Raw genomic sequence first — 26,837 nt, 5'->3', positions numbered from 1 at the left:
AATCAGTTTCCCCATGATGATACCAAATTTTGTAACTTCGTGTAAACCCACTCAAATATAGATGAGTCCAAACATCCCACTCTTTAATAACCTTTCTATTTTTACAATTAGAGCAAGGACATCTTAACATACCTGTTTTTGCTTCCGGTTGTCGGTGAACTAACCCCATGAATTCAGTTATACCTCGTTGGTATTCTTCCGTAAGCAATCTCGTGTTCGGATCCAAATGAGGTCGATCGATCCAAGAACGAAAATAATTTGAAGAAGACATATTTTTTATGAATCAAATTCGTGTGTAAATAGAGTAAGAGGGAGGATGAAGATATGAAGTGAATGAAGAGGAAGAGGAGTGCTTGTATTTATAGTTTAAATCCTGCCGACATACCGAGGAAATTCCGACGGAATTCCGACGGACAAAACTAGTTCGTCGGAATTTCCTCGGAATTTTGTAAAATCCCCCAACGGCTCTCCAACGGCTATAATATTTCCTCGGAATTCATCGGTTTTTTTCGAGGAACAGGGTTTTCCTCGGAATTTCCTCGGAATATTCCGACGGACTGTAGTTTCCTCGGAATTCCGTCGGTATATTCCGAGGAAATTCCGAGGAAACCCAATTTTGTGTTTCCTCGGAATTTCCTCGGAAATTCCTCGGTATATTCCGAGGATTTCATTTTCCGTCGGAATGTCCGTCAGAATATCGTTGTTTTCTTGTAGTGTAATCTTTATATCTCAACTCAAAGTTGATATTTGTAATCTCTAACACCGACTGACTAATTCCACTGCAGGAGTGGGACCTTAGGGCGGCTCGAGATTTCTTTACCCGTTTATCGTTCAAGTACGGGGAGAACCCCGACCCTGTTGATCTGAAAAATCAGAATAAGGCATGTCTTAATCCTATATATCTCATCTCAAAGTTGATATTTTTTATTTTTTAATTTACATCCTCTCCTCTAACACTGACTTCCTTCCACTGCAGGAGTTGGACATTCTGGCGGCTCGAAATTTGCTTACCCATATAAGGGAAAAGTACGGCCTCAAACTCGACCACCTTTTGACCTACTGGCAAGTTTACATTTCTTTTCCTTTTTGAGTTCCAACTAATTTACATAGCTTTGCTTTTTTTTTCTATTTACCCTGACTTTGGTTTTATTCTAAAGTTTTGAAGACATATCTGAAGATGAAGGATAAGCTTGGCGAAGAAGCGGCGAGGAGGGTGTTGCAGTTTTCATATGGTTTATTTACTGGTTTTATGTAATTAATCAAACTTACTTACTTTTTTTTTTTTTTTCCCAAATTGTTATTTATTAGGGCCAAGCCCAGGGCCGAAGCCCGAACAAAACGAGTACAAACCAAAAGCCCAGAGAAACAACGGGCCACAGAAAGCAAACACACAAAGAGCCGAAGCCCATAAAATACATAGCGGCCCAAACGGCCCACAGTACTCGACACGGGCAGTTGGCTCTTAAACGCGCCGCAAGGAAATAGGTTTGGACCACGTATCTTCATCTTAGCCTTCCGCACACCACGTGGAACCTATCTCGACCTGAACGATGCCATCGCCGGAGATCAACCCCGACACCATTTAAAGCCGGAGCTCCTAACTTGCAGAGCCTCCGCACATCCAAAAACCGTTTATCAACGTCGAACTGTCTTCACGCCAGAGGGTTCATCGGATTACCGAGAGCGCCTCCGACTTTGGACCACCAGACACGCAGGACAGTCGAACCGTAAACCGCACTCACATCATCGTAAACCAAAACCACCGCTAACAAACTCGAAACTAGTTACCTCACCCAAACCAATGGGTTCCAAGTCGGCATCAAAGAGCTGTGTGAGCCTCCTCTCACCGTAATCCAAAAGCCGGCGAAGAGAGCTAAGGGAGCCTCCCCTTCCCGAAAGCAAGAGTGGCGTCGGTGGAACTAAAGAAAACCTCCACCCCCCACGAAGAACCGACGTCAATGGAGCTAAGGAAGCCTCCATCGCCCGGAGAAAAGTCTGCGTTGATGGAGCAAAAGAGACGAGCCACCACAAGGCAAGCACGAACTGTCTCAGAAGTACCGGAGACGCACGCGCCGGACGGAGGAAGATACCCTCACCCAACTCAACAGAAACCAAGTAAAAAATAGACTAAAATGAAGAGGAGAAGAAGAACCTCCCTCACGTAGCGGCGGTGAGGAGCACGGCCAACCACGGAGGGAGATCGCCCGTAAACAAAAAAGGACCGCTCTGTTTATATTTGGGAGTGACTTTTCTAGAGAAGTTTATCAGAGTCCTATCAATCAAACTTACTTACTACTGTGTTATCTTTTGGGGGTGGGGCTAACGTGTGTTTTTTTTTCAAATTTTCTTGCTAAATATTTTTAATAACAATTAAAAATAACCAAATTTAACTTATATTATTAACTAGGGGCTGGCCCGGGCTTTCAACGATTAAAAAGTATTTTTCAACACATTCAGTCTTTCATAAGAGCATAGAAGTTGGTTTCAACACATTCAATCCACTTTTAGCTTTGAAGAAACAAAAAGATGATTTATACATTGTTAGACATAAACATATTGTACAGTTTGTTTCCATCTTGTCTTTGTTGGAATTACTACTTTTATCTTTTAGTTCTTTCATTTAATAATACTTTTTTTTTAAATGTGAATTTTAGAATAAAAAGTAAATAAATTATAGAATTCAAAGTAAACAAGTCTTTCACTAGCAAACCATAGCTCGACAAAAGCTCATATAGAAGAGATCAAGAGAGAGAGAGAGAGTTCAGACTTAGAAAGATGGAGAGAAGGACGCCAGTGAGAAAGCCAAACACTTCCGATCTGCTTTCCTGGTCGGAAACACCTCCTCCACCTCCTCACCACTCACAAACGCCTCCAAACACAGGAAGAATTGCTCAGGTTACTTAGCAAAAAAGAATTGCTCAGGTTACAAGTTTAAAGAGATGAATGGCAGTGGCATATTTGCTCATGACCCAAAAGACGCATCTGAATCCGATGCTACTACTGGACTTCGTTACTATCAAGTACTAACCCCTGTTCGGGAACGCGCTAAGGTCGGGTTGGACCTAGCGCCTAAAGAAAAAATCGGGGATTAATCGAAAATTATACGGGGCGGAATTTTTAGATTGTTTACTATGTTATAAAACATGTTAATCTTTAATTGTGTATAACATTAATACATTTTCATGTTTAAGATTGTATAAAACACACAAATAGAATATATAAACTTAATATATTATAATTTTCATCAAAATTATGAATATAAATGATATTTATAAAATTTTAGATCAAATAAATATATACAAATATTATTAAAAATAAAATAAAAATAATAAATAATAAAAAAATAGATTAGGCGGCTAGGCGGAAGAAATCAGATATCCGATTTTTTCAACCGATTTGACATAAATCGGGGCGGAAGAGTGACTCGTAGCGCCCAGGCGACCGCCTAGCCGATTTTTAGAACAGGATTATTAACTTTTACTTTTGTCTCTCTCTTATTATGTTTCTCAACTGATATATATATAGACAAGTGTGAAAACAGAAATGATTTTGGTTAATTTTGCAGCTAACACTCAACGGAGTGAGTCAAGATATCTTTCAGCGCTGACGGGAATGTTTCCCCCAAGAAACCAACCACTTTAACTGAGGTTGCAAAGCAAAGAAAGCTGAGCGGAAACTTGCTAACCGAGGCAGAGCTAAAGAGCAAGAAGCAGATATCAAGTGCTAAGATGGAAGAGATAAGCGGTCACAACATCTTCGGACCTCCAACTGAGATTCAGCCTCCTCGATCATTAGCTGCTGCTCAACAAAAAGCTAGAAGAGGTAACAGAGACATGGGTGAGCCTGCACCAAGAAACCTACGTACTTCTGTTAAAGTTTCCAATGTAAGTAATTCTATACCATTCTTGTCATATGCTTCTAAAAGAAATATAGAGAAACTGATTTATTTGTTCCAACAGCCTGCAGGAGGACAGAGCAACATACTGTTTAGTGAAGAGCCAGAGGTGAAGACATCAAAGAAGATACACGACCAGAAGTTTCAGGAGGTCACAGGGAATGGTATATTCAAAGGAGACGAATAGCTCGGAGCTGGAGAAAAGCAGCTAAGCTCGGCTAAACTGAGGGAGATGAGCGGAAACAATATATTTGCAGACGGGAAGGCAGAGTCAAGAGACTACTTTGGAGGAGTGAAGAAGCCTCCAGGCGGTGAGAGCAGCATCTCATTGGTCTAATAAAAACTAGTGGCTAGTTTGGTATTTAACCTCAAGCTTTCTCACGTTTCATACGTTTCTTTAGACTATTTAGATGATGTTTCGGTTCTTGCCAGTGTCGCTTTGAGCTTTATCTATATGTATGTATGGGATGTGGCCTTATTTGACATTAAACCGTTTGGTGTTAGAAGTTTGTTAATCTTTTGTAGACATTTAAAAGTAAGTATTCTTACTGAGTGAGTCCCACGCTGCATGAATAGATAAGACGTCGTGTAAGTATCCAAAAAGTGAATAAAAAAAAATAAACCGACTTCACTGGGGATCGAACCCAGAATCTCTGGTTTCGTAGACCAGCGCCTTATCCATTGGGCCATGAAGTCCTTCTGTTGTAGTAGATACTAGTAAATACAATATATAAAATAGATAATAAAACAAAAGGGGCGTGAGGGTCTACGGTTTTGGTTTCCGCGTCACCGTCGCTCACCCGCAGTCTCTACCGAATATGATTTATGATCTTTCTTTCTTTATAAGCTGTTAAGCTGTCTCCAAAAAAATTCTGAAGAGAGAGTTTTGGATAAGATAGACAAGGGAGAGAGAGAGAGGGATGATTTACTTTTTTAAGAAGTTTCTGTTTTGCTATGTGTGGCGTTTTAGGTAGATAATCTACAGCTAGCTATTACAAGAGAGAGAGAGAGAGCTGACTCAATCTGTGGTGTAGATTGATCAGAAAGATCGTGTGGGAATCTGAAAGTTTTTAATCTTTACTAAAATTAGAATACTTTGTATAAAAATAGGAGGGAAGAAGAAGAAGAATGGGGAAGAAACACAAATCATCATCATTGAGAAGCAAAGCAGTTCACTTTGTCACCGATCTCACCACCGGTCTCCTTAATCCCATCTCTGATAAACCACCCTCCTCCGCTCCTCCTCTTCCGGTATCTATCCATCCAAAGTTTTCACCTTTTTTGCCTTGTTGTTTGTTGTTGACTCAGTCCATGTTGGTCTTTGGGGTTTGTTGTTGACAATTAGAGTCTTTATTTTTGCTTGGTCTTAATGGGGTTTCTGTTTTAATGGCAAAAGAGAGTTGCTTTTTGACAACATTTTGTGTGATCGATCATTCTCTTCAATAAGAAGGGCTCCTTTCTGTGTTTTTCCTGATTATTCAATTTTTGGCTTTATAACTAGGATGAGGAAGAAGATGAGTCCAAGAGAGATCAACTAGCCTCCATCACTGAGGAGGACCATCAGTCTAAAGACGAACCAGACACTTCTTCCTTCTCTGCTTTCCTTGGCTCCCTCTTGTCCTCACACCCCAAGGATCAACAAGAAGACGAAGAGGCTGAATCAAGCGATACTTCTTCATCATCATCATCCTCTTCAGTGAATACAATGAAGGAAACTACTACTAGTGTTGCAAAGAAGAGCTTGTTGTCCAAGTATAAACAGCATTTCAAGAACTTTTACCAGGCTGTTAAGCTTTCCAAGGATCGAAAGGGGGTGAATACTGCTGAGGTTAAAACGGACGATGACGATGGCTTGGAGATGAAGCAGATGCAGGATAAACATGAAACAGCAACAACTGTAGTACAAGCCATTATTATACCTGAAACTTCAGAGCCCTCTCTTCTTTTGACTGACCAGTCAAGACGTTCCCTTTATTCTTCACTCCCTGCTCTCGTTCAAGGCAGGAAATGGATTTTGCTTTATAGGTGAGACAAAAAAAAACACACACACTTTCATTGTTTAATTTCTAGTTCTATCGATGTGTGTGTGTGTGTGAGTGATCCTTTGGGTTTGTTTCAGTACATGGAGGCATGGTATATCACTGTCAACGCTGTACAGGAAAAGCCTCCTCTGGCCTGGTCTCAGTTTACTGGTAAACTTAAAACTCAAAATGTTGGTTTAAAGTATGGACCTCTTATCTATGGACAAAACCAATGTTGGTTTCAGGTTGTTGGAGACAGGAAAGGTTCGGTGTTTGGTGGACTTGTGGAGGCGCCTTTGATACCAACTGATAAGAAGTATCAGGTTTGGCTCCCCTCCCCCAAAGATCCAATCTTTTAATTAGATTCCGTTTCTTTTCATCTCTAGTTGATGTTCTTTTGTCTCTGCGTTGTTGTTTGTGTTTAGGGAACCAACAGTACATTTGTTTTCACTGATAAGTCTGGACAACCCACTATATACCGTCCCACAGGTATTTGCTCAAGCAACAACATAGAGCTTCTTCTTGGAAGTCTTTCTTATTCACTTGTAATTTTTGAGTAGGAGCAAATAGGTTTTACACATTATGCTCCAAGGACTTTCTAGCTCTCGGTGGTGGTGGGCGGTTTGCTCTCTATCTAGACAGTGAGCTGTAAGATTTTCCTATCTCCACGACAAATAACAAACCATGTATGATGTATATCCTCACTTTGTTTGATTCATTATCGTGTGCTAATAATATAGGCTAAGTGGATCAAGTGCTTACTCGGAGACATACGGGAACGCGTGTCTTGCAACCTCTCAGGACTTTGATGTTAAGGAAGTGGAGGTAGTTTAACTTCAACTCTCTCTCTCTCTCTCCTTTTGTTTCACTGAAGACAAACAATGAGAAAAACGCACTCATTCATTGATATTTGTTTGCAGTTATGGGGATTTGTGTATGGCTCAAAGTATGATGAGATTCTAGCTCTCAGCAAAACAAGAGAGTCTGGTATTTGCAGGTGGTGATGATCATCATGATGAAATGGAATTTTTTTTTAAAAGTGAGGTTATCTTATGTAAATGTGTAGTTATATAAAATGTTTTCTTACCATGACTTACTCACTCACTTGTAACCAAGAAACCTTTTTCTTGTTGTTGTTGTTGTTGTAATGATTTTGGAATGATATGTCAAAACATAAAACTGGTTGAAGGTTCATCAATAAAAATTGGTTTATGCAGATTGCATGAGATATATTTAACATTGTTTGGAAATGTAATTAGAATTATAGTCACAAATGGTTTTAAGATTGTAAGTAAAACTTTCAGACACATCAAATAAACATTATGTAGTTCAAGTGTACTACTGATCATAATGATTTATAAATAAAAAATACTCCTATTAGATTAATGTTAAAAAGTTAATTCGGCCCATTAAGTCATATTCGCATAGCGGATAAAGCTTCATATAGCCCATTTAATTAGTAATCGGCCCATTAAGGTACAAGTCAAAGAGGAAGACGAAGAACCCTTTCCCCTTCACCATTTTAACCTATCAGAGAAGTGAAGAAACTCCGTAGAAATGGGAAGTCGAATGGGAGGACGAGTGGTCCACTTCGCGAACCTCCCGATCAAGCTTCTGATGCCGACAAAGCTCACGAACATCCACGAGTTCGCGCTGAAAACGATCCCATCGGCGACCAAGATCGAGATCAAGAGAGTCTTGGAGTCTCTCTACGGGTTCGAGATCGAGAAGGTGAACACTCTAAACATGGACGGGAAGAAGAAGAAGCGCGGCGGGCTGCTGATAGCCAAGGCTGACTACAAGAAGGCTTACGTCACGCTCAAACACCCTCTGTCGATCTCAAGTGATCTGTTCCCCGTGAAGTTCATCGAGGAAGACAGGAAGAGCAAAGTGAAAGGATCTAGCTTTGTGGAGGAGGAAGGTGATAAGAAGAGTCATTGGCTTGATCAGAAGGAGAAGAGGGAGATCGGCGGTTACAGTGGTGGTAAAGCTCGTCGCGGCGGTGGTGGTGGGAGAGTGAATTCGCCGGCGAGAGGTGAGGCGGAGGCGGGGGCGAAGTTTCCGTGGAGTAATATGAGGTTTAGTGGAAAGTAAGGGCTTTTCGGTAATTTTCTATGACCAAACTGGTTTTGTGTTTCATTTAGCTGTCGGATTTATTATTATGGACTTTTATTATGGACTTCTGTGGCTTTGGCAAATAAAGTCTTCATCTTTCTCTACGTAATGATGATTATGAAACACATTTGGCCTATGATATGATTTGATAAGCTTTGTCCTTAAACTACAAATGTGTAAGAAGAATGCATCAGTGTGTGTATGATTCCTTACTAGTTAATGGTGTAATGTTTTAACTGAAAACGTCTTCTAAATCATAAAATCAATTTGTCTAAATATTTTATCTTATAATGCAACAACAAGAGATGTTTGCTCAAAAAAAAAAAAAATGCAACAACAACAGATGATAAAGAAAGGTTTTGATGATAAACCCACTAAATGACATTAGAACGTGTTAGAGATGATAACCCATCAAGGAGAGTTTTATTCACGCGCTTATATTTTTAAATAGTCCGCGGAGATAGTTGAATATTAGGAGGTGGTTACGTTACATAATATTTGGCGCGTGGCGAAAGGAGCTTGTTGAGCTTTGTTGTATGTGACCGAGTCATCGTCGTCGTGCTCGCCCTCTCTCTCTCTCTCTCTCTTGTTCAAGAGCCTAAAGAAGAAAGAAAACTTCTTGGAAAAAACTCGGATCTCTCTTATTAATCACTCTTTTATTCTGGAGCAACGTGAACATGGCGTCTGTTTCTGCTTTGGCAAAGTTTAAGTTGGTGTTCTTAGGAGATCAATCTGTGGGCAAAACAAGCATCATCACCCGTTTCATGTATGATAAATTCGACACCTCTTACCAGGTTTCTACACAATCCTTCCTTTGATTGTTTCCTTTCATATTGATTTTCTTGATTTCTTGGAAACTCTGTCTTGAATTGGTCAATCTTCAATGAAAAGTATTGTCCTTGTGATCTCTCTCTCTTATTGTTAGTATATTATCTGATTATCTCCTTATTATGATATCACGATCCATGCTTATGCTTCTTTGTTTTTTTTTTTTTTTTTTGGGATGTAACCTCTTGTTATTAAGCCTTTAATTGTGTGTGTTGTGTTGTGTTCTCTGACTGCAGCCTACCATTGGGATCGATTTTCTGTCCAAAACAATGTACCTCGAAGATCGAACTGTTCGCTTGCAGCTTTGGTGAGAGACCAAACAAGTATCTCATATCTGTTTTTTTGTGTGCTTTCAAATGATATAGAGATTTAAGACATGGATTCTTTTTTTTTTGTTGTTTTTAGGGATACGGCTGGACAAGAAAGATTCAGGAGTCTGATCCCAAGTTACATCAGAGACTCTTCTGTTGCAATTGTTGTGTATGATGTTGCCAGTGAGTCATTGCTTTTGGTTACTTCTTTAATCCACTATGTTGTTGTGTGTTTTGATTACACGCTTTTTGCAGATAGGCAAACGTTTCTGAATATTCCGAAATGGATCGATGATGTACACAGAGAAAGAGGTGGTTCAGGCGACGTTATTATTGTCCTTGTTGGTAACAAAACTGATCTTGTTGATAAAAGGTAAAATACATAGAGAAAGAAGAACCAAAACTCAAGACTTATTTTCAAATCATAACATGCTTCTTCTTTATTTTGGGTAATGAAAAAACAGACAAGTATCGATCAGTGAAGGGGAAGAAAAGGGTAAAGAGCATGGAGTGATGTTCATTGAGACCAGCGCCAAAGAAAATTTCAACATTAAGGTTATTATTAAATAGGACTTGGAAATGTCTTATCTTTTTTTTTGTCTGATTTCTCTCACACAACATGAGCATTTTTTGCAGGCTTTGTTCAGGAAGATAGCTGCAGCATTGCCTGGGATGGATTCATATTCGTCGGCGACAAAATCAGACGATATGGTTGATGTGAACCTAAAGAACACTTCAAGTTCATCACAAGGTGAGCAACAAGGAGGAGGTGGTGGAGGCGGCTGTTCTTGTTGATTCAATAAATCTAACAATACTAAAAGCAGGATATCAAGCCTTCTAAGCGCGTCCACGTAGGATTGGAAATTCAGACCAATAGTAAATAGCCAGCTGTCCCATCTCCAAAAGCATCCTTCTTTCTTCAGTTTTTATCGCAGTAAAGTATACAACTTCTGGCCTTTTCGCTTCCTCCTTCGTCTCATCTCATTCCGTCTCTTTAATTGTTTCATCTACGTTTTTAATTCCCTTCTTTATTGTAACTGTATGTATATTGCATCTTCCTGGATCATCTATAAACCATCAAATTAATTTTTTTTCCCAAGCAAAACTCTTAGAATCACAAGCTCCGGAGAAGAGCTCCAAGATCTCGCCCGTGAATTTGTTCTCGGCTAAAGATAGATAATGTAGGCTTTTGAGCGGCAGTGACGGGATGTGTCAGACAACAAGGTTGCCGAAGATGATGGTGGCGAGATTAAGTATTTTTTCATATATTTGGTTTGGTTTATTGACTCTTTTTGACCTTTTGGATTTATGTTCATATTTTCTTTCATCAATTATATTGATCCTACATCTGCAAAGGTTACTTTCTCCGAACTACATCTGCATAGGTATGTAATCTTAGAAAACCTGTCTTGATGCGTTGTTCTTGCCTTCATTTTGTTAAACCAATCAGCCAAAAAAATCCTAAGAACACATGGTAAATATCTTATATATCTGATTGTTTAAATTAATTTTTCTTACATAAGTTTTACAGAATTGTGCCCAATTAGTTTTCGTTCATGCCCTATCATGGGGAAGGCCAACGGCTGAGTCTCTCAAAAAGGTTCATGAAAATGGCTTTTTTGAGATGAACAAACTGATCATTAAAGTGGAAGTAAAGATAGTTCAAGCATTTGATGAAAGAGATGTAAGTGGGAGGGAGATGGTAGATTCCAATGGTTTCCATGTTCTTTGCACTCAGGTATGGTTACGAGGGCGCCTCTTATTGCATTTATTTGGTGTTTTTTCCTTAAACTTTTACGTTATTGGATATATTTGAATATAGAACTCAAATTATTAAAAGTCTATGTCTTTATTGTTGACATGTTGTTTCAATAAACTCGCTTTACATGAAACCTCTGGTGTTCATATTGATAACTATTATCTCTCCTGCAGTGTTCATATTGGATAACTATTACCTTTCATGTGTTCACATCCTTGATACAGGTCCGAAAAGCATTCTTGAGTCACATCTTCTTTAACGTGTTCGTATCTATGTCTTCATATAGTTTCTGGTCATGTTTTCCAGATAGGTTTGTATGGAAGCACCTCGATCTGGTCACGTCAGTGTTGCCAGAGCTAGCCTTGATCAAAGTGTGTTAACACGGAACTCTTAAGCCGGAATTGGAATCACTCAGTTGTTGTATATAGTTTTATTGCAGGAAAGAGAGAATATCCCTTTGAGCATAGGCTAGATTGATCAATGAAATTGATTTTCAAGCCATGGTTAGTGAGAACGTCGCTTTAGGTTGCACTATAGAAACCATCATTGATGGAAGGGTGCTACACGGTGTTTTACTTTCGAAAAGCCATATTCAAACGGTAGATCCAAGCGTTAGTTCTAGGCAAGTCTGGGTTATTGTTCTCTTTTTTTCAAAAAACAATTTCTTGATGTTAACGTGATGAAAAAAAATCACAAGAAAGTATCAAATCCGTCAATGCGTCTAATCTAGACATCTTCAGGAAATGCTTGCAGGTGCTGCATTTCTCTTTATTCTTCTGGGCGTTGTCCCATACAATTTCCATGTTTCAGTAATAGAGTCTGGCAAACAAATTTATTGGATGAGCTAATGGAGTTACAAATCAATCAAGAGATAGAGATAGTTGAAAAAAGGAAGCAATGAAACATCAACAAACGTGCTTCATCAGCAATTCTAAAGCTGTTAAAAAAGCGTAAGAGCATCACAATCACAGGTTCTTCATCTAAGAGGACCTAACAATAGTATATTTGTATAAAATATATACTTAAAATTTTAATATGTGTTAACTTTGAATCAATATAAGTTTTTTTTTGGAAAAACCAGTTGTAATCGTAAGATATATGTTTTGAGTTAACTCTTTTGTTTCAGAAATATATGTGTTTTTAGAAAAGTTTGTGTCAAAAGATACATATTTCAAGTTTTCTAAGCATTTTAATTAGCTAATAATAATATACTAGAGCTTGATCCGCACGGCCATTCTGATATTGGTTCTTACTTTTGTATACATTGATATTTGTTATTCACAACTGGTGTTATATATTGGTTCTTACTTTTGTATACATTGATATTTGTTATTCATAACTGGTGTTATATATTTTAAATGTATCGGCATATAACTAATTGTATTCAAAAGATCTGAATTAAATCAAGTAATATAGTTAGTTTTGATACAAATATCTAAACCCGTTTTAGATACATTGGTTATTTAAATATTTTTAAGTTTCTTCTATACATTAAAACCGAACTTATCCAGACCCGGAAGGACCCAACTGGAAACCACACATAAATTTAAAATATCCAAGCGGGATCTAATTCCAAATTAAAAAAACATACCGAGAAGGAATATCCCGTATCTGAATGGGTATCCAATGTTCATGCCTTACTGATTTGTAAACTAATAAAAAGATTTTTTATATGTTTCACTAAATTAAGTGAAATATAAAGAATTTTTTATTTAGTAAAATAGTTAATTGGAGTGAAAAATTAAGTGACAATAATTGTATTACATATTTATTACTTTTATTTAAGCTATTATTTTATTCACATAAACATGTGTTTGAGTTATGTAAACTAATAAAAATATTATAACCCTAGGGTTAACTAATCTAGACTTAGGTTTTAAAATGGAGGGGTGGGGTAGGATTTTTGGAATGTGAAATTTAGGATTCTAATAAATATATAAATAAATATTTAACAAATAAAAAAAATTTAAAAAATAGTTTCAAAAATAATTTTTGATTTTCAAAAAGAAATTTTGAAAAATATCATTTTTTATATATAAAATTTGAATTTGAAAAAGTATAACTCGAAAATATTAAAAGTTTATTTTTATTATTATTTATTTAAATAATTATTTGTTAAATATATATATATATATATATATATATAAAACAAAGGTAGAAAAGTCTTTTGCTACTTAATGAAAAAAATATTTTAAAAAATGTCTATTTAGTGGTGGTAGCATGAATAATGATACCAAGAAAGTGGTAAACATGAAAATTCTTCTATAATTAATGAAATTATTAAACTGAGTGAAAAATAGAAATATAATTAATGTAATAGTTTGTTGAAAAGAAAGATAGTTCTATTTGTATTTCAGTTTTAATAGTATAAGTTACAAATTTTAAGAATATTTTTATTAAAATATTATTGTCAAAAGTTATTGGAAACTTGAAAAGTTATACGTTTATTATCAAAATAAAATATTTTTTACATGTGTAAAATATATAAATTAAGAGTGTAAACCGCGCGTAGCGCGGTTAAAAGACCTAGTTTAATTAAAAGAAAAACATATTCCGTTTAAGGCACTTGTGAAGCCAGAAAAAAAAAACAAACCAAAAGGATCAAGAAAGTTTTTTCTTTTGTGATTTTTCATTTTTTCTATCTTATACATACATTATATTATATTACAAACTATAGAATATGATGATGGAACTCCAGAGAAAGGAATTAATATGGGAGCTTTTGAGGAATATATAGAACTTACTAGACACTCAGATTTGACACTTGCAACAACTTCGTCATGATATAACAATACACAATTCCTTCACAGCATGTACATATAGTTATTAAGGCCGATTTCAGAATGTAACCGATTAATAGAGTTAAGATCAATGCAACCAATTCTATCACATGAATTTTGAAAATCTCATCGATATATATGATATTTTGAAAGTTGAGTCTTATTAGTAAAAATGAATAAAATACATCTCTTAATAACACTATATTTAGTTGGAATCAAAAAATCAATAATAACTAAATTTTTTGAATAACAAAAAATTTGAATGGGTTTTAAAAAATTTTAAACCAATAACAATGGAATTTCAAAACTTTCAAAGTTCATTAGAATTCATTTACCAATAAACTGTAACAATAATAACTAATTTTTTTGAACAACAAAGAATTCGAATAGATTTTAAAAATTATTAAACCGATAATAATGGAATTTCAAAAAATTTGAAAATAATGATTTCATTTACCAATAAACCCGTAAATAAAATTAGCCTCCCCCCCCCCCCCCTAATAATTCTCACAGTGTTTGATTTTTGTATGATATATTTCCTTATAAAATAGTCAAATTCAAATCGTTAGAATCAATTTTCTGACCAAATTTATTAAGAAGAATAAGTTCGTTCAACGTATCCATTTGATTTTTTTTATGAACTTACATCACCATTTTAACTATATAAAGGCCTATTAGCTCTCTCAACAGAATCCAACAACACCAAAACATAAGAATATTCACAACACTTTTATCTATACTAATACTTCAGAAACACCAAAAATGAACAAGATCAGATCCTTACTTTTTGTTAGCACCATCACAGTATTTATGTTGTTGGCCATAACAGGTTAGTCAAGCATTCACATTATCATTATTCTCTCTCTTTTCATAACCTTTGTCTGAAAGCATGCTTTTTAGCTTCTACTTATCTAAAATTATACATATCATCTCTCTTTTTTTTTTTAACTCATTAATGTGTTTACTAAGTAATCTTTACTATCTAGCAGAACAAAGCGCAGCCGATGCTGATCTCTCATGTTTTGGACCATGTCCTGCTGATTGCAAACAATTTTGCTTGTCGAAAGGTTATGGTGACGGGTTATGTGAAGATTTTAGAGGCAAGCAGGATTGTTGCTGCACACCAGCAAAGAAGCAAATCTTTGAGAAAACAACGCAATTGAACAACTAAATGCATTTTTGACATCGTCTTTAATTTGTATGATCAATATATTAAGAAAATCCCAATAAAAGAAATATTTTATAAGAAATTACAAGATATTGCTTCTCTTCTTTTCACGCATCAAGGTGCAAACTTAACACGTTATGTGTGAACATATGTTTGAGATACGTAATAACGGGCGAGAAGATTGGTATTAACAAGAGATTATTATATCATATCACATATTAGCATTTAGCTCATAATGGTTAAGACAAATCACATCTTTCTTCTTTCACATATGTCAACCTTGAACTTATAAACACTCCTAACAAGGGCGTCTCGAATTAATTTTAAGCCATGTTAAAAAAAAATATTAATCGTACATTTTATCACGTAATTTTAAAATTTAATAACTCTATCTGATTTTTTTTTAATTATAAGTTCTAAATTTAGCATTATATCTAAAATTTTAAAGTTTTTTACCATAATTTATCTATATATTTTGAAAAATCCTTAAATTTTTTATTTTTATATTCGGGGCCCTCTTCGACCGCTCCACTTGCCCGTGCTGTTAGACGGCCCTGACTCCTAATACACATGAAACCGTTGTTTATCAACAATAGAAAATGTGTTGGCATTGTATCGCTCAACGTATCATTTCCACCAGAAGCTTTACAAAGCCATACGTTCTGTAGTTAATAGTTAGGCTTTACCCTTATTTTTCATACTTGTTCCTAGCTTATTTTATATAAATGGGGGGAAATGTGGAGTTTACTATTTATTTCGGGCTATTCTGTGATTTATAGATAACCTGGGGGTATAAAATCAACGATAACGTTAAAAGCTTGACCTGAAAATTTCAATTTGAAAACGCCGTCACAAGAAATGGAAGACGAGGATCCGAGATCCGAAACCGTAGACGAGGCACTGCAGAAGAAGCACCATGACATGCTCGAACGCTTCTCCGCTCGCCACCAAGCTCGTAAATCCGATTCAGCTTCCTCTTCTTCTTCATCCTCCACGTTCGAATCGACCTCCTCGTTCCTCTCCCAATTCGCCGACTCCAAACGATCAATCGAGTCACGAATCGCCGAGCTACGACTCGCCTCCTCCTCCTCGGAAGATTCATCCAAGATCAGATCCGATCTCGCGGAGATCTCATCATCGATCGACGATCTCGAGAAGCTCGTCGCAGCCAACTCCTACTTCCTCCCCTCGTACGAAGTCCGATCCTCTCTCAGATCCGCATCCGACCTCAAACAGAGCCTCGACGCCCTCTCCGCCGCCGTACTCCCGAAGAAGAAGTTCTCCTTCAAGTCCAAACCGTCTTCTTCTTCCGCTACAAAGATCCAGAAACGCGATCTCGCTCCTCCACCAACAAACGTCGTCGTACGCGATTCTCCGGGATTCAGGAACAAACGAGGAGAGACTCTCGCGAAAAGCTTCAGATCCTCCTCCTCGTCGTCGTCGATGGGAGAGTTCACGTTGTCAGATCTCGATTCGTGCCGAGTGCATTTGACTGGAATAGTCAACGCTCTCTTCATCCACCGGTTGAGGAACTGCAGCGTCTACACAGGTCCTGTGCTCGGTTCGATTCTGATTGATGACGTGGAGGACTGCGTCCTCGTGGTGGCCTCGCATCAGATTAGGATCCATCGCGCCAAGAAGAGTGATTTCTATCTGAGAGTGAGGAGTCGTCCCATTATAGAAGACAGCAGTGGAGTCAGGTTCGGGCCTTACTGTTTGGGCTACGGAGGGATCGAGGAGGATTTGAAGACGGCGGGTTTGGAGGAGGAGACCGAGAGCTGGGCCAATGTTGATGATTTCTTGTGGCTCAGAGCTGTTCACTCCCCTAACTGGTCCCTCTTGCCCCAAGAGGAAAGGCTTTCTTCCGTTTCTATTTCCGGAGAAGGAGATTCTTGATCTCGAAATGATCCAATCTTGACTTGTTGAGATTAGGTTGTTGATTTGTCATGGCCCTTGAATCGTTGGAGAATAATTGCTCAGTATCAGAACAAATGTTGCTTGTTTTCTTCTTGTATCATCCTTCATTTGGTAATGTTAACCAGCAAAGCCTTTCATAGTTCTTTAGTCTTTTTAGATGTAACAGCGATGCTGAGCATGGGTACGTACTACTGCTACTATTGGACTACAAATACTAATTTATGAATAATGAGGCCCAATATAAATATCAGCCCAAATGTAGAAAACCCCATAGTGAAGATATGGAACCGCCTTCTTTGACTGTTTACTGTTCAGTGTTTATTAAAGCAATCAAACAAGTACCGCATACACAGTCAAACAAATATATTGGAACAACAAGCAAGACTCCAATAAAAACCAAAAGTAGGAAGAGTTGTAATAATAAATAAAAAAGTAAAATATATAAATATAGTTTTAGCTTATATAATCACATGGTTTCTGAATGGGTTTTGGTAGGTTGGTAGATGAAAACAAACAAAAAAATATCAATCATTTCCCCAAAAGATTTGGTATCCAACAGTGACCCATACACACATACCAAAACCACTAGTTTTTTTACAAAATTTTAAATATTTACTATGGTGATATTTTTTTAACTAATTTGTAAATTAATTAGTTCTAATACTGAATATTATTTTTTTCATTTTCTTATGATGGAATATGTCCATGTGTTTATTGTGGACGAATTTATTGTTGGTACCACTAATCTCCTCACCAGTTTTCTTCCTTTGCCCGTTCCTCTTTAACTCTACTTCTCCCTCTATATATTTTTTTTCAAATAATCCATCTTTCTTGTATATAATTTATATAAGCAGATTTGTTTCGTACATTGATTTTGTCAGAACTACAGAAACTGTTAACCCCAACACCGTCTGGGATCTGCAAGTTTCAGTAATAAAAAGTTCAAATGGAAGGATTAGCTATCAGAGCATCGCGACCGTCCATCATCTGCTCTCTTCCAGGTCTCGACGGCGGTTCTCAGCGACTGCCTCTAAGTGACGGTTTCCTCAGGCTCCCAACGTCATCATATGCTGCAGATAAGCCAAAACTAGTCTTGAAGTCTGCTTCTTTACATCCGATCTCCGCCGTTAATGTCTCTGCTCAAGCTTCCCTCACCGCCGATTTTCCCGCCCTTTCAGGTATTTTTTCACTTTAAAGACTCTCCTCAAATTGCTAAACCTACGATGTTTTGTCTGAAAATGTCACAATTATTGTTCTGTTTTTTTTTTTGGTAGAGACGAATGTGAAAGAAGAGAGAATCAACGGAGACAAGAATAAGCCAGAGAACATCGTGTGGCACGAGAGTTCCATTTGCAGATGCGACCGACAACAACTTCTTCAACAGAAGGGTTGTGTCATTTGGATCACTGGTCTCAGCGGCTCAGGGAAAAGCACTGTTGCTTGTGCCTTAAGTAAAGCTCTGTTCGAAAGAGGCAAACTTACTTACACACTTGACGGAGACAATGTACGTCATGGTCTTAACCGGGACCTCACTTTCAAAGCTGAGGATCGTACCGAAAACATACGCAGGATCGGTACAATCATTTTTCAATTTTGTTTTAAAAAAATTACGAATAACTAATTGATCATGGTTGAAGGAATGATGAGGAATGATATTGAACTTCAGGTGAGGTGGCAAAGCTGTTTGCTGACGTTGGCGTCATTTGTATAGCAAGTTTGATTTCTCCTTACCGGAGAGACAGAGATGAGTGCCGGTCGTTGTTACCCGAGGGAGATTTCGTGGAGGTGCTTATCGTCCGATCCTTTTTTATTTTTATTCATTTAATTTCATAAAACAGACGATATATATAGTATATTGATCATATTACGTATGATTAAATTGTTGTTAGGTTTTCATGGATGTTCCTCTGTCTGTGTGCGAGTCAAGAGATCCAAAGGGGTTGTACAAGCTCGCACGTGCCGGCAAAATCAAAGGTATTACGTTTCAAACGGAGGGAATAATAACATTATTAAATACTTGCTGTTAGGTAGGGATGTTAACTACAGGGTTAGGGCTCAGCCCTCTTTTGTTTATTATAAGCCCAGCCCTATTTTAACCCAACCCTATTTTGACCCTATTATAATCAAGGGTTAGGGCTGATACCAGGGTTAACTCATTTAATTGAAAAAAATATTTCATTTATTTTTGTTCTTAAATTTTAAAGATAAAACTAGAAAAATTAAGATATCATATGATTCTTTCCTCCAATTTGATGAGCATCAAAATCAAAAGTTTTCCTCCCAAAATCGCAAAATCGAGTTTTTGCTCCACAACTAAGAATAAAATTTTTCCGTCAAAAAAAAATTGTGTTTTTTTCCGCCAAAACCTAATTTGAGTTTTTCCACCAAAACCACAAAATCAAGTTTTCCCGCCAAAACCGCAAAATCGAGTTTTCCCGCAAAAACCGCAAAAACCGCAAAATCGAGTTTTCCTGTCAAAACCGGCAAATCAAGTTTTCCCGCCAAAACTGTAAAATCGCGTTTTCCCGCCAAAACAGCAAAATCAAGTTTTCCGCCGAAACCGGCAAATCGGGTTTTCCCGCAGAAACCGTAAAATCTAGTTTTTCCGCCAAAACCGCAAAATCGAGTTTTCCCGCCAAAACCGCAAAATCGAGTTTTCCCGCCAAAACCACAAAAATGAGTTTTTCCGCCGAAACCGGCAAATCGAGTTTTTCCGCCGAAACCGGCAAATCGAGTTTTTCCGCCGAAACCGGCAAATCGAGTTTTCCCGCCGAAAACTACAAAATCGTGTTTTACCGCCGAAACAGCAAAAACGAGTTTTCCGCCGAAACCGACAAATCAGGTTTTCCCGCCAAAACTGCAAAATCGAGTTTTTTCCGCTGAAACCGCAAAATCGAGTTTTTCCGCCAAAACTAATACCGCAATATCGAGTTTTCCCTACAAAACCGGCAAATCGAGTTTTCCCGCCAAAACCGTGAAATTGAGTTTTATGGGTTTTCCAAAAAAACTTAATTTAATTTTACGTTTTCACGGGAAAATTCGATTTTGAGGTTTTGGCGAAAAACTCGATTTTGATTTTTTGGCGGGAAAACTCGATTTCGAAGTTTTGACGAAAAACTCGATTTTGTTGTTTTAGTTGAAAACTCGATTTTGCGGTTTCGACGGAAAATTTCGTTGTTCAGTTTTTGGCGAGAAAACTCTACTTTAAGTTTTTTTTGATGAAAAACATTATTAAATATTGTATAATAGTTGTGTGAATCAAAATAAAAGGGTTAGAATTTAAACCCTGGTCCTATTCAGGCCAACCCTATTTAAACCCTGTTTAAAAAATGAGGGTTAGGGTTACAAATGGGTTTGCAGGGTTAGGGCTAACCCTGTCACGTTGAGCCCATATTAACATCCCTACTGTTAGGTATAAAATGGATGTGGTTTTGAGATTGTAGTAGTAGTAGTAAAAGATAAATACTGATTTTTTTTTCTTGATTCAGGCTTTACTGGAATCGATGATCCTTACGAGGCGCCACTGAACTGCGAGGTTCGTAATATTTATTCTCAGTGATGTAGTCGAAGAATTTGATACGTAAATTTCTAAAATAGTATTGATGTATCTACGTATATTTTTTACAGGTCGTTCTGAAACACACCAGAGATGACGATTCTTGTTCACCACGTCAGATGGCTGAACATATCATCTCCTACTTGCAAAACAAAGGGTACCTTGAGGGCTAAGTCAACTCTGAAAAATCAAAGACAAAAAAACCCGCAATTTGTCGAATTTAATTAGGTTTTATAAATGGTTAAATGGCTGGTTCCCTTAGAAGCTTGAGACTTGATACAACGTCGTACGTCTTGCTTCGTCATACTATCATTTGTTCTTGAATTGCATCTATGTTTAACTCGGACCGAGAGGAAGGGAAAACAAATATTATTTATATTTCTAATAGCAATTAGTTAGTTAATTAAGAGCTGTATTTTGATTAATGTTATCGATTAAGTTGTATAATGTGTTTTAATAAACGCTCTTCGTTGTTAATTTATCTTAAATTGCTAATTAAAATATGTGATTTGAACTCAACCCGCTAATCAACACATGTCAAGCTTAAGTTAGTTAATGGTTGATTGATAGTAGTTCTTAAAACTTCATATGTTTTAATTATATATTATTCTTTAGGTGAAACCGTAAAATTTTTAAAACCATAATTTTTTTAAATGTGTTTGTTACATCAAAACATTATTTAGCATCTAGCCAAAAGAAAATGGACTAATAGAATCATGTAAGAATAAATGGTCGAAAACATCAAACAAAATCAAAATCTTCACATAAACTCCTTAAAAATCATACAATAACTAGATTGAACTAATGATGATGGCATCGACTGATTGTGTGTGTGTGTTGCATTTAAGGTTATTTGTTTTACAAAAAGATATGATCAAAATGACACGTATATACAAAAATAATTAAACGTAATGGTGGTTTTGATAAATTAATACTTTAAAGTATTATATAAAAATATGAAAGATTATTCTAAATATGTAATATACACATATTCTTATGTTTCAAACAATCAACATCAAGCAAGTCTAAATATCATATTGAATGGTTGTTAATATTAGTTTTTAGTTGTTGATAATAGACATTAAAAGAGATTATTATATTTTTGAACATTAATATGAAGAGACATTGATATGTATATTCTACGTACTGATATAAACAATTTCGTCACTCAATTCAAACATTTATTTAAGGCTATAGATTCTTTGGAACTAGCGTGTAACTTTGGGTTTTAGTGTACGAAACGTGAATTATCTTCTTCTTTTTTTTTAAGGCTAAAACGTGAATTGTCTTGTTTCAGCGTTATGGGATTAGAATGTAAATCTTGCTTGGAGCGATAGATTTACGACAATGATAATATATCTTACATAAAAGACAATAATAATATTACCAAATAATCATGAAACAAAGTAAACAAAAGAAGAAGTTAGTTCAACCCCAATTAAAAGGTGACCAGAAGTTCTATATTTTAAAAATCAAATTATGGTGGAGTTTGTGAAATTTGACAGGTGAGGTTCGACGGATGGCGCACGTTTTTCTTAAGTTCCTGCATGCATTTACACAACTAAGTACACGTATATACACACAAATATGAAATAACTACCTTGGTTGTTGGCAAGGACATGGCGAAAATAATCCACGATAAAATTACAGAAACATGTATTTATATTTTTTTCAATACATGTATTTATATATTATACAAAGTTCTACAGACTGATAATTCAATTAGCACTATTCATACAAGTGGGTCTAGCGCCGCTCTCCCGAATAGTTTTATCAGGATAGTGTATTGGATTCAATTATAGAATTCAATATAAAGATTTGTGGAAATAATTCTATCAAACCCTAAAATTGAGATTATTAGACAGGTGGTCATGTTTGAGAATATTAGACGTACAATCTTATCCACAATTTGATATATATGTGCCGAAATTGACTACTCAGACCTGTTAGAAATAGATATATGGGCTCAATTTATTGAACACAAACTACAAGAATATTGAACTGGTCTTGGTAAAACTTCATTGATTATAATTATATTTTATATTTGGGTATTTTAGCTGAATATCTATCAATCTATACAACCATGTCAGTAATTAGGTTACAGACTCACTGATTATAATCATGAGTTTAAACTAGTATTTCTCTAACTCTCATGTTAACTGATCTTAATTACTACTAGTCTACTACGGCACTACCACCTTGAGATTTTTAGGTCACATCGCAGTAGTGGACCTTAAATGGTGTCGCAACATGGAAACTACTAGCGGGGACCAAAAATAACAAAAGTATATTGACTAACTTAGTAAAGCAACCATTTGAATCTTCCCACATTGATTCCAATTTTCACGAGGGTTTTTGGCAGGTGAAGTGGTGAACTCTTCCCAAAACAATACCCTATTGAATGGCTTTTTATATATTTGGCAAACCAATAGGCTACTTACATCACTGTACACGCTACAAAACTAATGGCACACATCAGTTTTATTGAAGAGGTGGAAAAACTAAAAAGTTGGGTTCAGCTTAGAAAAATATATGTAACACTGTTTCTCAAAGAAAAAAAAAATATGTAAAACAACCTTGGTCGGTTTTTATTTGTGAATTAACACGATTAGTCAATATAAATGTATGGACCAGATTATTTAGCTTATCGATTTGTTACTAGTGTCATCATAACTATATCAGGTTATCACCATTCAATTTTCAAATTCGCGTATGTGTGTTCATTAATAAACGAATGCACCATAGGCTTCTAGGATCTAACTATTATTATAAGTTCGATAACTTATGTCACAGTTTGGTTCTGTTTAGGAGTTACATATATAACTCCAGCTCCTCAAATAATATCACAGAGGAATAATATATAACTCTAAGACTCACCTTGTTGTTCGACTGGTTTTTAGTTGCATATATAACACGAGGAATTTTGGCAGGTCACCAATAAAAACAGTTAGAATATTTAAAATTCCCATCCAAAACTTTATAATTAAACAAACATTTTCTGATAAAATATAGACATTTGGAACGGTTAGAATCGTAATAATTTTTAAAAAATGGTGGTAGTACTCAAGATGGACCCGACTTACACCGCCCACCATTTTCCTCACCCCTTCCTATTTTCCAACACATACAGGGTATAATGGTCATTCATAGAAACCAAAATCATATAAATAGGAAGGTGCGGCCCTAATCCATGCAGAGAGAACAAGAAACACAACAAGCTTTTATATTCTTCTTCTTTTCTCTCTCTTTATCCTCAGCCCAAAAACATGAACACTCTTACCTCAAACTCTTCGGATCTTACTTCCACTACTAGGCAAACATGGTCGTTCAGCAACATGTATCTCCTCACGACTCTTCAAGCCTTTGTGGCTATAACCTTAGTGATGCTTCTCAAGAAAATGATCACTAATCCTAATAAAAAGAAATTGTATCTCCCACCTGGACCTACCGGATGGCCCATCATCGGAATGATTCCAGCAATGCTAAAGAGCCGTCCAGTTTTCCGGTGGCTCCACAGCATCATGAAGCAGCTAAACACTGAGATAGCATGCGTGAGGCTAGGAAACACTAACGTGATCACCGTCACATGCCCTAAGATAGCACGTGAGATACTCAAGCAACAAGACGCTCTCTTCGCCTCAAGACCTATGACTTACGCGCAAAACGTCCTCTCTAACGGATACAAAACCTGCGTGATCACTCCGTTCGGGGAACAATTCAAGAAAATGAGGAAAGTCGTGATGACGGAACTCGTTTGTCCGGCGAGACACAGGTGGCTTCATCAGAAGAGAGCGGAAGAAAACGACCATTTAACCGCATGGGTATACAACATGGTTAAGAACTCGGGCTCAGTCGATTTCCGGTTTGTGACAAGGCATTACTGCGGAAATGCTATCAAGAAACTTATGTTCGGGACAAGAACGTTCTCTGAAAACACTGCAGCGGACGGTGGGCCAACCGCCGAGGATATCGATCATATGGAAGCTATGTTTGAAGCATTAGGCTTTACGTTTGCTTTTTGTATATCTGATTATCTACCTATGCTCACGGGACTTGATCTTAACGGTCACGAGAAGATCATGAGAGATTCAAGTGCTATTATGGACAAGTATCACGATCCTATCATTGATGGAAGGATCAAAATGTGGAAAGAAGGAAAGAGAACTCAAATCGAGGATTTTCTAGATATTTTCATTTCGATCAAAGATGAAGAAGGCAACCCATTGCTTACCGCTGATGAAATCAAACCCACTATTAAGGTAATAATCACGTTACATATTTTTTATATATAACACAAAGTTGCAATCAAAAAAGAAAAATTGCCTACGATAAACCTAAAAAAGTTTTTGTCACAAATATAGACCATAAAAATAAAAATACTAAAATAGATTTAAATATTTTATCAAAAGAATTAAATATACACTTATAGTTAATTAATCTAGACATTAGGGTTTAAAGTTAAGGGGGTGGGGTTTAGGGTTTATGGTTTAAAAATAAATAAATAAAAATTCAAAATAAAAAAATGCTATTTTGGTCATTTTAGTTTTTGAAATCTATTTTTGTGACAAAAACTTAAAAATGTCTATTTAAGAGAATTTTCCATCAGAAAATACTTCTTAAAATACCATTTTATGTTTTTTTTTTTGATAAAAATACCATTTTATGTTTCCTTTTTAATTATATATATATCAAATTTTACATTGCTCGTTACATAAATATTTTTGATTCTATCCATTTTTGTTAGACTTTTAATAACTAAAAAGTTATAGAAAATAACATTATTTTGGCCAAACCCCACAAAAACAAACTTTATGCAAATTGATTCTTAGTTGCAATATATTTATTCAGTGTATAAGTGCTACTAGTATTTTTCATGCAATATTGTATTTATTTACATGATAAAGAACCCCATTAACTAAAAAAAAACTTGTTTATTTATGATCATTAGGAGCTTGTAATGGCGGCGCCAGACAATCCATCAAACGCCGTAGAATGGGCCATGGCGGAGATGGTAAACAAACCTGAGATACTCCGTAAGGCAATGGAAGAAATAGACAGAGTGGTCGGAAAAGAAAGACTTGTCCAAGAATCCGACATCCCAAAACTAAACTACGTCAAAGCTATTCTCCGTGAAGCTTTCCGTCTCCATCCTGTCGCCGCCTTTAACCTCCCACACGTGGCACTTTCCGACACAACCGTCGCCGGATATCACATCCCTAAAGGAAGTCAAGTACTTCTCAGTCGATATGGGCTGGGCCGTAACCCAAAAGTTTGGGCCGACCCACTTAGCTTTAAACCGGAGAGACATCTCAATGAATGCTCAGAAGTTACTTTGACGGAGAACGATCTCCGTTTTATCTCGTTTAGCACCGGGAAAAGAGGTTGTGCTGCTCCGGCTTTAGGTACAGCGTTGACTACGATGATGCTCGCAAGACTTCTTCAAGGTTTCACTTGGAAGCTACCGGAGAATGAAACACGTGTTGAGCTGATGGAGTCTAGTCATGATATGTTTTTGGCTAAACCGTTGGTTATGGTAGGTGAGTTGAGATTGCCGGAGCATCTTTACCCGACGGTGAAGTAGAAACCACGGCGTATATATTTTTATATAGCTTCATGTACTTATATAACCACTAAGTTTGGTCAATATCTCCGGTTACCAGAAGATAATCGGTTAATTTGTGAACAAACTTTTGTTTGGTTTTGGTTCCTTTGGAGACAATACTTGAATTGTGTCTCCTTACCTTTTTTTTAATTTCAATAAAATTTGTTCTTTCTATAATAACTATCTAATAATTTACATCTATTTAAAATATAACATGTACTATTTGATAAATTTTAAAAACATTGGTGTTAAAAAAAACAATTGGTGTTCTCTCTGAAAGTAAAATATAATTCCAATACAGTGCTTTTTTATTTAAATAAAAATAGGGAGGAATAAGCGAAGTTATATATTTCAGAAATTTCCCATTATTCTAGGCCCATTGGAATAACGCAATGCTAATGTTGAAACGAGCCCGTCTCTTGTTCTTTAAGTTTAAGACTTTTAAGCTTCGCTGATTGTCATTTTAGAGTGATTTTCTGTTATCAGAGATTGAACCTTAGAATCTCTGCGTAAATCACACAACGCTCTTATTATCACAGGAGGAAGTGCTGAAAACAATGCCGATTAAATATTTAGTAGGACAATACATAATTCATTAGTATTTTCTTCAGAACAATACATAGTTTTGTTATAAACATTGTTAAAAAAAATTTGCCATACAAAACAAAATATATTACTTCCATTTCATGCCAAGTGGTTTCCTGGACTTAAACCGCTAAATTTCAAAAATATCTGCAGGCCACACACCTACTTGTAACCAACATATTAAAAACTACTAGTCGACCACGACCACTTTCTTTTGGCTACTCTCTCATACACTACTGATTGCTCTGAAAATTCAATCCCGTAATAATGGCACGATTAACGTTGGTTTTTATTAACTCA

General features: G+C 36.4%; 6 protein-coding genes, 1 long non-coding RNA gene, 1 other non-coding gene and 1 pseudogene across 9 annotated transcripts; 8 read left to right on the top strand and 1 right to left on the bottom strand.

The window, feature by feature from the left end:
- The first annotated feature begins 616 nt into the window (after positions 1–616).
- On the top strand, positions 617–5,012 carry LOC106410049 (annotated as a pseudogene).
- On the bottom strand, positions 4,519–4,591 carry TRNAR-ACG. The gene has a single exon. It is a non-coding gene; the product is annotated as a tRNA-Arg (tRNA).
- Positions 4,659–7,132, top strand: LOC106411468 (TLD domain-containing protein 2). Its single transcript, XM_013852237.3, has 8 exons — positions 4,659–5,146; positions 5,397–5,920; positions 6,015–6,087; positions 6,162–6,239; positions 6,342–6,405; positions 6,477–6,564; positions 6,657–6,741; positions 6,837–7,132. The coding sequence occupies exons 1-8, from the start codon at positions 5,024–5,026 to the stop codon at positions 6,918–6,920; spliced, it is 1,119 nt and encodes a 372-aa protein (XP_013707691.1). The 5' UTR covers positions 4,659–5,023; the 3' UTR covers positions 6,921–7,132.
- A 288-nt stretch (positions 7,133–7,420) lies between these two features.
- On the top strand, positions 7,421–8,135 carry LOC106409075 (50S ribosomal protein L23). Its single transcript, XM_013849758.3, has one exon. The coding sequence runs from the start codon at positions 7,474–7,476 to the stop codon at positions 8,008–8,010; it is 537 nt and encodes a 178-aa protein (XP_013705212.2). The 5' UTR covers positions 7,421–7,473; the 3' UTR covers positions 8,011–8,135.
- A 492-nt stretch (positions 8,136–8,627) lies between these two features.
- LOC106407555 (ras-related protein RABH1c) lies at positions 8,628–13,554 on the top strand. Its single transcript, XM_013848436.3, has 7 exons — positions 8,628–8,825; positions 9,096–9,166; positions 9,265–9,353; positions 9,426–9,543; positions 9,635–9,725; positions 9,807–9,974; positions 13,460–13,554. The coding sequence occupies exons 1-6, from the start codon at positions 8,709–8,711 to the stop codon at positions 9,963–9,965; spliced, it is 645 nt and encodes a 214-aa protein (XP_013703890.1). The 5' UTR covers positions 8,628–8,708; the 3' UTR covers positions 9,966–9,974; positions 13,460–13,554.
- Positions 13,555–14,278: 724 nt separating this feature from the next.
- LOC111207676 lies at positions 14,279–14,952 on the top strand. Its single transcript, XR_002659916.2, has 2 exons — positions 14,279–14,538; positions 14,699–14,952. It is a non-coding gene; the product is annotated as an uncharacterized LOC111207676 (long non-coding RNA).
- Positions 14,953–15,464: 512 nt separating this feature from the next.
- LOC106411471 (tubulin-folding cofactor C) lies at positions 15,465–16,933 on the top strand. The gene has a single exon (XM_013852239.3). The coding sequence runs from the start codon at positions 15,736–15,738 to the stop codon at positions 16,771–16,773; it is 1,038 nt and encodes a 345-aa protein (XP_013707693.2). The 5' UTR covers positions 15,465–15,735; the 3' UTR covers positions 16,774–16,933.
- Positions 16,934–17,575: 642 nt separating this feature from the next.
- LOC106410468 (adenylyl-sulfate kinase 2, chloroplastic) lies at positions 17,576–20,831 on the top strand. Of its 2 annotated transcripts, none has more exons than XR_007326391.1 (6): positions 17,576–17,972; positions 18,069–18,368; positions 18,461–18,579; positions 18,684–18,821; positions 20,207–20,329; positions 20,422–20,543. XR_007326391.1 is itself a non-coding variant. In XM_013850967.3 (6 exons), the coding sequence occupies exons 1-6, from the start codon at positions 17,741–17,743 to the stop codon at positions 20,521–20,523; spliced, it is 885 nt and encodes a 294-aa protein (XP_013706421.2). In that variant the 5' UTR covers positions 17,580–17,740; the 3' UTR covers positions 20,524–20,831. The 2 variants fall into 2 exon arrangements, 1 of the variants encoding a protein (XP_013706421.2); XM_013850967.3 differs by having other exon boundaries at positions 17,580–17,972; positions 18,684–18,768; positions 20,283–20,329; positions 20,422–20,831.
- Positions 20,832–23,534: 2,703 nt separating this feature from the next.
- Positions 23,535–26,129, top strand: LOC106410467 (cytochrome P450 79B1). Its single transcript, XM_013850965.3, has 2 exons — positions 23,535–24,609; positions 25,299–26,129. Exons 1-2 carry the CDS (start codon positions 23,617–23,619, stop codon positions 25,929–25,931), a joined length of 1,626 nt encoding a protein of 541 aa, XP_013706419.2. The 5' UTR covers positions 23,535–23,616; the 3' UTR covers positions 25,932–26,129.
- Positions 26,130–26,837: the final 708 nt, after the last annotated feature.

Source organism: Brassica napus, chromosome C7 (assembly GCF_020379485.1).
Source record: "Brassica napus cultivar Da-Ae chromosome C7, Da-Ae, whole genome shotgun sequence".
Lineage (NCBI taxonomy): Eukaryota > Viridiplantae > Streptophyta > Magnoliopsida > Brassicales > Brassicaceae > Brassica > Brassica napus.
The sequence above is the reverse complement of the archived record's forward strand: the minus strand, read 5'-3'. Positions and strand labels throughout refer to the sequence as shown.